The 12,406-nt window shown below is 37.1% G+C and overlaps 1 protein-coding gene across 4 annotated transcripts in view; it reads right to left on the bottom strand.

Moving 5' to 3' along the window:
* Positions 1–12,406, bottom strand: part of LOC144229229 (uncharacterized) — a 360,150-nt gene that overhangs the window by 67,399 nt on the left and 280,345 nt on the right. For 3 of the 4 annotated variants that reach the window (XR_013334407.1, XR_013334409.1, XM_077761219.1), the window contains one exon: positions 136–312. The exons of the other annotated variant lie outside the window; for it this stretch is intronic. Coding sequence is in view for 1 of the 3 variants with exons in the window: in XM_077761219.1 (XP_077617345.1) it covers positions 182–312 (131 nt within the window). In the remaining 2 variants the exon portion in view is untranslated. Of the gene's footprint in view, positions 1–135; positions 313–12,406 lie in introns of those variants that run through there. 4 annotated transcript variants of the gene reach the window in all.

The following is a 12,406-nucleotide window of genomic DNA, read 5'->3' as shown; positions in this document are numbered from 1 at the left end:
AGCTTTTAAAAAAAAAAAAAAAAAAAAAAAAAAACTGTTAAAACTAATTCAGGAAAGCTACAGGATATAAAATCAAAATACAAAAATCAGATGCATTTCTTTTTTTAAAAGTTTATTTATTTTTGAGAGTGGGGAGGAGATAATGAGCAGGGGAGAGGAAGAGAGAGAACCTAAGTAGAATCTATGCTGTCAGCAAGGACCCAACATGGGGCTCAAACCCCCGAACCGTGAGATCATGACCTGAGCCGAAATCAAGAGTAGAGCCATCCATGTGCCCCTCAGATGTATTTCTGTACAATAAGAATGAAGTACCTGAAAAAGAAATAAAGAAAATAATTCCATTTACAATAACGTCAAAAACCATAAAATACATAGGAATATACTTAACAAAGGAAATAAAGTATCTGTACACTGGAAACTGTTAAGACATTAATAAAAGAAATTGAAATAGATACAAGTCAAGGGAAGAAAGTCTGTGCTCATGGATTGAAAGAAATAAATTAGTTTAAAAATCCATACTGCACAAAGCCATCACAGATTGAATGCAAGCTCTATCAAAATTCCAATGACATTTTTCACAGAAATAAAAAAACAATCCTAAAACTCATATGGAACCACAAAAGCTCTGAATACCTAAACTATCTTGAGTAAAATCAAAGCCGGAAGCATTATACTTCCTCCTTTCTAACTGTAGTACAAAGTTACAGTAATCAGAAGAGTATGATACTAGCATAAAAACAGATATATACACAGATGGAACAGAATAATGAGCCCAGACATTAATCCATGCATAGACAGTCAACTAACATTTGACCAAGTCACCAAGAATGCTCAATGGAGAAAGGATAGTCTCTTCAATAAATGGCGTTGGAAAAACTGGATAATCACATGCAAAAGAATGAAACTGAACTCCTTTTAATTAAAATTAACTCCAAATGGATTAAAGACTTAAACATAAGACCTGAAAACATAAGACCCCTAGAATAAAACACAGGGGAATATCTCCTTAGCACTGATTTTTGGCAATAATTTTTTGGGGGATATTATGCAAAAAGCACAAGCAACGACAGCAAAACTAAACTTGCAGGATGACATCAAACTGAAAAGCTTCTGCACGGCAAAAACAACCAACAACAAAATGAAAAGGCAACCTACAGAAGAGGAAAAATATTTACAAACTATCAGATAAAGGATTAATTTCCAAAATATTTAAGGAACTCATACAACTCAATAGCAAAAACAATAATTATAATTATAATAATAATTCAATTTAAAAATGGGCAGAGGAACTGAGTGGACATTTTTCCAAAGAAGACATACAGATAACCAACAGGTACAGGAAAAGGTGCTTAACATCATTAATTATCAGGGGAATGCAAATCAAAACCACAATGAGGTGTTACCTTACACCTATCAGAATGGCTGCTATCAAAAAAACAAAACAAAACAAAACAAAACAAAAAACAAAATTAAACAAAGCAAAAACAAGAGATAACAAATGCTTATGAAGACGTGGAGATAAGGGAATGCTTCTCCACTGTTGTGGGAATGTAAATTACTATAGCCACTAATGAAGACAGCATGGAAGTTCCCCCCAAAAATTAAAAATAGAACTACTATATGATCCAGCAATCCCACTTCTGGAAAATGGAAAAAGGAATAAAATCATTATCTCAAAGAGATATCTGTACTCCCACACTCATTGTAGCATTATTCACAATAGCCAAGATGTGAAAACAACCTAAGTATCCATCAACAGATGAATGGATGAAGAAAATGTGAGATAGATATAGCTGTATGTGAAATGTATAAATGAGACATATATGTAGGTAGATTAGATAGATAGATAGATGATAGATAGATTGATAGATAATGAATATTATTAAGGGCATCATGTTAAGTGCAGTAAGTCAGACAAAAGAAAAAAACTGTATGATCATTTATATGTGGAATCTAAAAAACCCAAGCTCATATTAACAGAGAGTGGTTGCCAGGAGAAGTTCTTCGGGGGGACTAGGGAAACATTGGTCAAAGTGTATAAACTTTGGGGTGCCTGAGTGGTTCAGTCAGTTAAGCATCTGACTCTTGATTTTGGCTCAGGTCATGATTTCATGGGTCAAGTCCCACGTCAGACTCTGATCTGGGCATGGGGCCTGCTTAAGATTCTCTCTCCCTCTCCCTTTGTCCCCCCCCCATCTCACAAAAAAAAAAATATATATATATATATATATTTTTAAAGAAAGGACACAAGCTTCCAGTTAGAAGATGAATAAGTTTGGAGACCTAACGTGCAGCATGGTGACTGTAGTTAATGATACCGTACTGTGTACTTTAAAGTTGCTAAGAGAGTAAATTATAAATGGCCTCACCACAAAAACAAAAAAAGGCAGTTATCTGAGGTGATGATTTCTTAACTAATCTTATTGTGGTGATCATTTTACACTATAAACATATACCATCACATTGTACACCTTAAATTTACACAATCTGAAATGTCAATTATATCTCAATGTAGCTAGGAAAATATTTAAAGACAAATAATAATGACACCATTAACTTAGTTATACCTAAATTTTACAAAGCATTTCCAAATTATTTCTAATATGATCTTCATACTAGCTTTATAAGGTAAATAAGCAAATTTATCATTATCCCAATTGAATGGATTAGAAAACTAAAACACAAATAAATTAGGCCATTTTCTTTAATTAAGGCAACTAATATATAATAGAAGCAGGACCAGAATCAAGGACTTATGACTCCCAGAATCACATCATATAATTTATAGTGCATTCTTTGGTTAAAAAAAATACCTAGTTTATGAATTCACATTTTTAAAATCATAATTTCTTGATAAAAATAATAATCATAAATCAGAATATGTTTTCCAAACCTCAAACAATAGTACAAAAGGAGCAGATATGAATTGGGAGAGAAATATATATTTAAGAAACAAATAAGGTAGATAGCCTTCCATACATCCTGAATGCTATGGAAATATAGAAGTTTTCTTGCATAATATTAAATATTCTTCAAAGCACATTAATTTTAAAATGCTCTGTGATTTCAAATATGTTTCAGTAAAAGAAAAAACTATTAGTCTTGATATGTTTCAGCTGTAAGACACATAAAATTATATTGTTGGTATAGGCATGATCTATAGAGAGTACCTTTACTGGGAAGTCAACGAAATACCATTAACTTTTTAGTGAAAAGTGGTTGATATAGACAAGTAAAGCAAATTTTGAGCCTTTGTAGAGGGATTTCTGGCTTTGTACATACTTTAAGTTGAATGTGATTTATTTGCCATTAAGGCACATTAGATGCTTTAGGAATAAACATTCAATAAAGATATTTCAAAATGTCTCCAAAACAGCTCAAACTGTATATCACAGGATTACTTAGCTTTACTCAGCAATTACTCTTTGGAATGAAAGTAAAGTGAGTACTTCCAACGATCCCCTAAATTAGAGAGATAGAAAGAGAAATAAAGAAAATCAGTCATTAATATCAGAACTTTCGACAAATGAACCACACCCATTGAAAGTCATCCCATAGGATGTCATCAGGGCAGCCACCCCTTGTCCACATCCCACTGTTTTTCTGTGACAACATAAATAGCATCCTGACAATGCTGTTTCACTTAGCTATGTGCAATGAACGAGCAGCAGTTTTACTCACAATTTAATTCCATGTCTCCAAATTTTGAGACAAAAGTCACCAAAACAATAATTATGCCACATTATTTGTAACTGGCTTGTGTATTTCATGTAAATGTTACTTCATAATTGTTACGGACCATAAAAGATTACCAAGATTATGTCTAGGGAAGTAAGTAAATCTAAACTACTCATGTCACAAATTATTTATATTCTTGAATACTTCCAGGAAAATGCTCTCTGGAATCTACTAAATACTAGTGATAATAGTTACCATTTCTTTGATATAAGGTACATGAACAGTACTAGGCACTAAATTGAGTGCTTTACTTTTATCATCTCAAGGTTAGAATATTCTTGAATACTTCCAGGAAAATGCTCTCTGGAATCTACTAAATAGTAGTGATACTAGTTACCATTTCTTTGACCAGATATAAGGTGACATGAACAGTACTAGGCACTAAATTGAGTGCTTTACTTTTATCATCTTAAGGTTAGAAAACCCATGTTGCAGATGAGAAAGGAGAGGAATAAAATCTAAGACCATAGAGAAAGTAAATAGCAGATCAGAATTCCAACCAGCACTATATGTTTTCAAAGTCTTGCTGCCCATCCAGTCCTTCCCTGCATTTACTTCATTCAATAAATGGTCTCTAAGTATTAGTGACAAAGTCTCTACATTACTTGGAGGTTTTTAAACCACCCCTCCTAAAATTACAAGTTAATTACTCATCAGTTACATTATCTTTCTTCACTTATGTCAAACATTGTGCCTAGACAGGCAATTTGTCTATTCATTCAACAAATATTTATTCTTTGTCCAGTGGGACTCTCTCTATTTGATCAGCAATATGCCGAATCATTAATTCCATCCAGATTCAGGTGACTTTACTATAAACAAAATTAAATGGAGTTTCACAACTATAATTTTAGAAAGGAAAAGAATCAGCTAAGGGTACAAGTTTATCCCAGAGTCTACTTGTTGCAACCAACCTCTCCAAATGCACAGATTCTCCCCTTTCACCTATTGCTTATGGAGTTAAGTATATGTTCACGTCCTTCTCTGGCAATTCAGCAGTTTGGTTTATAACCCCTCCCTCCATCCACAATTTACTCCTCCAATACTACCCTTTCCCATTCTTGTTGAGATAGATTCTAAGGAAGCATCTGAATATGAAGGTGAAGTTCTAACTTACATTACTAATTCCTCATAACTACAGAGTTGATTAACAGTTAGCCTCGGGACTATATTTGTCAAAGTCCCTTTCCCAGGAATAACAACTGTTTATCAAGGGTAGCTACAAGTTTTGTAACTGGTCCTATGCCTGAAGCTCTTCACAAAGCTATACGTGGGGACTAATTTAAGGGCCAGTGATATAAAAGTAATTTGGGACTCAGTAGAGAAAACCTTTAATGATCAGCTAAGAGGACTAACGTTCCTTCCCACATGATTGTCTTTTGAAAAACTTTCCTTTAAAAAAAAAATAAGAGAGGAATTCTAGTAGTTATCCATAGCAGGGATAGCTCAGGAAGTGGAAAAAGAACAGAGACCACTAAAGATGCTGCTGCAAAACTCTCAGCAATCAGTAACAAGAGCAGAACTAAAGCTGTAGGGCTGGCAAATCAAAGGAATGGTGGAATTGGAAACATCCTACGGAAATAATCAACAAGATTTCATTCATTCATTCAAAAGATATTCATTCAGAATTACTAAATGCCAGGCATTGTACTAGGGGCTGGAGATAGAATGCTGAGTAAGGTAAATACTGTACCTAATCACAAAATTCACATTCAGCAAGGAAATACATAAGCATAAAGGCAAACAAATAAGATATTTACCAATTGTGAAGAAAACAAACAAGATCCATCCTGAAAGATCACCAGGAAGAGGTGGTAAGATGATCAGGGCAAAAGGATAGGTTGTAGAGAGAAAGACAAAGAATAGGGTCAAAAATTCCACTGAGGACTCAAGCCTGGATGACTGAACAAAGAGGAGGCATCATTAACAGCAACTAAGATGAGGTGATTTGATGGAGGACACCACTGAGAAGAGTGCTTTTAACCCCAGAGGTGTTGGGCTGAAGATACTTAAGTTGTACAAGTGTTCAGTTAGAAATGCTGGCCTGAGTCTAGAGGAGAGTCAGGGCTTGGGATATAAATTTGGAAACTGTGGATGCAAATATGGGTGTCAAACAAGTAGTTAAAAATTAGATTTTTTCATCAAGCCAAAAAGTAGATGAGAAAAAGAGTCCATGAATAGAACGCTAAAGAAGCTGCACTCTAGTGGGATAAGAGTGAAAGAAGCCAGTGAAAGATGAAGCCACAAGAAAGAGGAAGAGAGGGAAAATTAAGATAGTTCTCTGCCACAGACTGAGAGAAAAAGTTTGGAAATAGAATATCAACAATTGTAAATTTCTGCAAAGAGTTCAAGGGCCATGAGATGAGAAAATTGCTTTGGATTTGATGCTAGAAGGCCTTCGAGAATTATTAAGGAATTGTTTTCAGTAAACTTGTGGGTGGGCTTAATTCATAGATGGGAATCATGTGGTAAACCCAAACCCTAGATTTTCTAGAACATTCCCAATTTCAATGTATTATCTCTTGTTATAATCCATGTGTTTTGATTTTCCATTTGAAATTATTGTGGTAAAGAGTAACAACGCAAAGCTTTCAAGATGCTTGTCAATGAAAGGAAAGTGAGCAGTAAATACTTATCACTGGAAGGAGAATCAAGGTGTTTTTGGAGTGAGGGAGTCCTCAACACATTTGTAAGTAGTAGGAAAGTGAGTAGCTAGCGAAGCAGGAAACAAGCTTTGACAAGCAAAATGGCAATTACTGAGAGCACTGCATTTCAGAGGAAGCCAGAAGAAGTTCAGATCAATAGGACAGATGGATGGTTAAAGGTGATTTCGTTCTTTTAAGTAGTAGGTAAAAGAATACTTAAAAATGTTAGGCGATGGATGTGTTAATTAACTTGATGGGGTAACACTTTCACATTGTATTTGTATATTATATCATCACATTGTACACTTTTAACACCTTACCATTTTATTTATCAATTACACCTCAATAAATCAGAGCAAGGTTGGTGGAAGAATAGATAATGATGGAGACATTTTCAAGAAGAAAGGAATGGGGAGGAGTTAATGCTGCTAGAATACAAAGCCACTAAGACATAAACTCCAAGTGATCAGGATTATTTGATCATGCTGTTTGACTGGCTTTCAATAAATATCAGCAGAATAAATTCTGTGCTCCCAGACCTAACAGGTAAAGAAGGAAGCATCTTGAATTCATAAAAGACTTGGCAGGAGCTTATAGAGGGATTTGGAAAAGTTCTGTAGTATGAGACAGAGTCAAAATGAGATGAATAAAATAATAGTGGCTAATGGGGCCCAAATGTAGTCACAGCGATAATCTGTTCTTCATCTCCCTTAAAATTTATTCAGAAGAATCAGTAAGGTCTCCCTGGACAGTCTAGTTAATGCTGCATGTCCTTCTCTACCTGTTACTCTTGTTCCCTGCTTTACTCTTCTCCTTAGTACTAATACTCTTTGGTGTGCTTTATATTGTTTTAATTTTCTTAATGTTTATTTTTGAGAGAAAGAGAGTGTGTGAGTGGGGGAGAGAGAGAAAAAGGGGGATGTACAGAATTTGAAACAGGCTCCAGGCTCCAAACTGTCAGTACAGAGCCCATCACAGGGCTCGAGCTCAGGGACCACAAGAGCATGACCTGAGCTGAAGTCGGATGGTCAACTGACTGAGCCACCAGGGCACCCCTTTTTTGTGCTATCTTTTACTTTATTGTTTTATTTATTATCTATCCCTCACCACCACCACCAGAATGTAAACTAGGCCAGGAATATTTGCCTGTCTACTCTCTACTCTCCCTCCAGTGCCTAGAACAAAACACATTGAATGAATGACTGCCTATGTATGCAATAGAGTCATCTGAGTTAAATGACTTTGTTCACTGGCAATGAATTATTGTGGGGTGGGTGAGGAGGAAGCAGAAAAAAAAATAAATGATAGAAATATTCCAGTGAATAATGATGAAAATTCAAAGGAAAGAGGGGTTCTAGAATGCTAACAATTAGTAGAAAGTGAGGTAATTAGGGTCAGTGAGGCAAAACGATGAACTACAAGGTAATTTCCATCATTCTCATGGTAGCTACAGACCCCACCTCCCTCTGAAGATGACCACAAAGCAGAGGGTAGAGAGGTACAGGGTGTCAAGCTACGTGATCAATGTAAAAAAAAAAAATAACAACATTGAGTGATACAGCCTAAGTAACAAGAAATTGTCAGTTAGTGCTATTTGTTGTATTTTCACATTGCTCTGGTCCAGAGCCACTGATGACTAAGACAGCTTCATCACCCCTGAGTCCGCATCACACTACCATCTGGTCAGAGGGATGAGCCTGCAGATGGGAGGGAAGTCCTCATCTCCTCCATAATGAGGACAGACATCTCAAGCATAGAACACACTTCCACCTCGAAAATCTGGATTTGCCAGGCTTGCCTGGATATAATTGTCCCCCATCTAACCTCTGCTGAGCCACACCATCCTGGTGTACACACACACACACACACACACACACACACACACACACACACCTTTTCTGGATCATTCACATTTATCCACAGTTTCAAAATTATACAACTAAACCTAGATCAGGTCCACACCCTATCACATGCCTAACACATGCAGAGAGCGCTGGAAGGAACACTGCTGCGCCCTTTTACACCACACCACTGCTGGCACACTCAGGTAATAGCCAACGCTAACCCAAAGACACAGCTGACCCACTTAGGCTTTCTCCATATTGTGTTTGTATTATTGAATTATTGGCCTANCATGGTTAGGAATAGAATCATTTTTCCAACTTGGGGATCATTTTAAGTATCAAGCTAACATCCCATCTCCGTGTGGTTTCAAATACAGCACATGTATCATCACTGTAATCTTCATCCACTGGAATGTCAGACTGGATGAATGGGAGATTTGCAACAGCTGTAAACGCCAAGCATCAGTAAGGCTAAATCATTTGCCCAAGGTCACATATGGGCAAGGTATGAAAGGTGAGACCCTACTCTGCCCTCAAAGCCAACATCACTGCCCAGATTTAAAACAGATGAATTCATCAGTGTTTTCCATTTCTGAATGCTAAGAAAAAGATCACAGCATAACAAGCCCTCAGAAAGAAATTAGACACTTTTCCTTTAAAAATCCAAGGGAAATCTGGATTTATTATCACTTGATGTTCCTCACTCAAATTTTAAAATGCCCTACTTGTTAGTTAAAAGAAAACACATAACTTCACCAAACACCTCTGGCCAGAAGTTAATTAAATCCCTTTACGGAAGGACCATGTTTTCACCGAATTTTTAAGAAAAAAATACTAATTGACCACAAGGCAATAAAACTGCTTTTGTACATGTTTTCAAGCTCTTCTGTGAGTTTGAAAAGACACTATGACATGGTTGTTAGAGGTTGTTTTCTGCCACACACGTGCGTGCGCAAGCACACACACACACATATACACACACACAGCCATGTTTCTTCATTTCCCAGATATGACAAATCTGGATCTATACAAATGGAACTGAATAGAAAAAGGGAAGGACATCTTGATCTAGAAACTGCCCTCTATCCTATCTGAGAACTTTATCATAAAAATGTAAAACCTGTCATCATCATTTATTAACCACTGATAATGTGCAGAGTAGTAGGCCTTGCAAGATGTTGTCAAAATGTGAAAATATGGCCTTCTCAAACAAACAAAAAAAAGGAGACCAAAGGGAAGCAGAATTAAAAATATGCAGGAATAGCTGTATACATTTCCATTCATGCAGTATTTTTTTAAATCTCCCAGGTAACAATTCTATGAACTATTTCTGCGTGGCAAAGTCCTCCCCTTGCTGCCTAACAAATTATCTCCAAATGCACTGGCTTAAAGCAACTAACATTTATTATCTCTGTTTTGTGGGTTAGGAATTCAGAGCCCCTCAGCTGGCTGGTTCAGACTCAGGGTTTTTCACAAAGCTGCATAAAGGACATTCGCAAGCTGCTGTCAGCAGAAGGCTTGCGTTGGGGCTGGAGGACCTGCTTCTAAGCTCACTGGCAGGGTTGCTGCCACAGCCTGAGTTCGCGCCCCCTCCACAGAGCTGCTTGACTACATTCAGGACATGACAGGTGGCTTTCGCCAGGATGAGCAAACAGGGAGTAAGTGAACTAGACAAAGAACAAGAAAAAAGACAGTGTGTCTTTTATGGTCCAGCCTCAGAGGTTACACCCATCAGTTCTGCCATAGGCAATTTATTAGGAGTTACTAAGCTCAGCCCACACTCAAGGGAGGAGAGTTAGACTCCACCTTCCGAAGGGAGGAATAGCAAATGGTTTGCGGGCATCTTTTTAAACCACCCTCTTAACACTCACATTTTTTCTGCCCCTCCACCTAGTCCTTCCCAGACCCTTCCAAATATTGGACTTCCAGGACCGTCATTAACCACAATTATATATAAATGCATTTATTTCAGTATCCATTTTATGTGTGTACCATTCTACACACATAAATAAATGAAGCCAAAAGCATCTCTGTCCTTAAGAACCTAGTAGAAGGACACCAACAGTAAACAGAGAGATGCATAATAATATGATGGTAATAAATGCCACATTTAAAAGATATAATAAAACAGCCTAGGGAATTACACAGTTATGAGTACTTAAATAGTGAAAATGCTCTGTATCAACATATCATACATTTGGAGCATACACTGCTTCTCAGGCTTGAGAATTCAAGTGACCTCAGCCTGCAAAGACCATTCTCTTTGTCCTTGACCACATGCTTTTCTTCCCCCTTAACATTTATGCAAACTAGCTTCTGTGTTCTTTCTTCCAGCTTTGCCAGGCCTCTGCCGTATATGCCAAGTCTTAAAAAATAGCCATAAATTCTCTCTTAGCTTCTCCTCAAACAGCCATTTTTTCTTTCTTTTGTTGCTGGCTCTCCTCCACTAAAACTTGGCCTGGAATGCCACCCCTTCTGGAAAACCACAGGCTGTATTGGAACTAGTGTCTGCTATCCACCTGAGGTACATCAATAACCAAACCCTCTCCACTAGAAGGAACAGAGAAACTGTTCTTTCTGTTGGTTGCCATCTTGGCTCTTTTAGTCTCACTACCAGTTTATCTATGTTGGCCCACGATCTATCTCCTCATCACCAGATATTCAAACTTTCCCCTACCCAGTTAGGATTCCAACACTTCTCTGAACAATGTACAATAAAAAATACAGACAAACCTCCCCTAGACACCAAATAACACAAAGGAACTTTATATCACATAACATTGAGGTGTTATGTTATTACCTATTTCCAACACTTCTCACCATTTGGACTTCTAACAATTCTTGTATTTTGTAAACTGTGAGCTTAGAAAAGATTCATATTGGGAGGAGACTAGTTATTTGCAACTATAGATTTTAAATATTGGGTTAAAAATGAAAATTTAATTAAAAATAAAATAAAGACCTAAAGACCAAACTCTCTTTTTTGTTTTATTTATTCAGTTATTTTCCCCCATTCCATCTGTGCCCTAGATATTTATTTCTCTTTAACAGCGCCCAAGTGGTGGGATATTGATATAATATATTTAGAAAACCAACTCAGTCTCTTTTTTATCTGCCATATTACTCCAGATGGAAATACACATTGGCATATCACATAAGCCTCCTTGGTTACCTTCTGTTCACACTTGCTGTGCCAGTGAGGAATATGAAAATTGGAACTTTCCACCAAGAGCGGACAATATAATTGAATTAGAGTGTTCCAAATCTTCTGAGTGGCACTGGGCTGTGCTTTGCTTCTTTCTTCCTTTATTTATTTATTACCACTCTGGCCTGATTCTGCCATTCTAATGTCTTTACAAGAAAAAAATATATCTGGTGGTGTAAAGAAAGGGGGTTCATTTCCCAGAATCTTTATCAGTTTTTCCTTTTGGAATCTCTCTCTCATTAAGTATATCCTAATCTTATAACTTGTTATACTAGACTGGTTATAAAGGCTATTATTTTGCTTGAAATAACACAGGATCCGGGAACACTAGGAATAAAACCATAAATACATACAGACCTCATGTCCTAGTTTAACCCCTGACTAGAGGAAATAGAATAATGGAATCACCACATGGGTTACCCAACACCTCTACCCACAGTTCTCTCACATGCTCTTATGATGGCGCCTAACCACACATGCTACACAAAGGACAATTCAAGGATGGCTCAGTCAAGCGCCAGTCTTTGAGGAGTGTGCCTTAGTCAGCTCAGGCTGCTACAATAAGTTACCACAGACTGGGAGCTTAAACAACAAAAATTTTATTTCTCCTAGTTCTGGAGAATGGGAAATCTGAGATCAGGTGCCAACACGGTTGGATTCTGATGAGAACTCTCTTCCAGGCTTGCAGAGGGCTGGCTGCCTCCCTGCTGGGTCCTCATATGGTGGAGAGGGCGCTTCAGAAAGCAAGCTCCATAATGTCTCTTCTAATGAGGACGCTAATCCCATGAAGGGGAGTTTGCCCTCATAACTGTATTACCTCCCAAAAGCCCTATCTCTAAATACCATCACATTAGCAACTAGGGTTTCAGCATATGAATCTGGGGAACTCACGAAAATACAGTCCCATAGCAGACACTAAAACATCATCGGAATGAATTAAACATATTGTACCAACAATCTCTACTTCTCATTTA

Source organism: Crocuta crocuta, unplaced genomic scaffold (assembly GCF_008692635.1).
Source record: "Crocuta crocuta isolate KB4526 unplaced genomic scaffold, BGI_CrCroc_1.0 scaffold163, whole genome shotgun sequence".
Classification (NCBI taxonomy): domain Eukaryota; kingdom Metazoa; phylum Chordata; class Mammalia; order Carnivora; family Hyaenidae; genus Crocuta; species Crocuta crocuta.
Note: the sequence above shows the minus strand (reverse complement) of the source record. Positions and strands in the feature narration are given on the sequence as shown.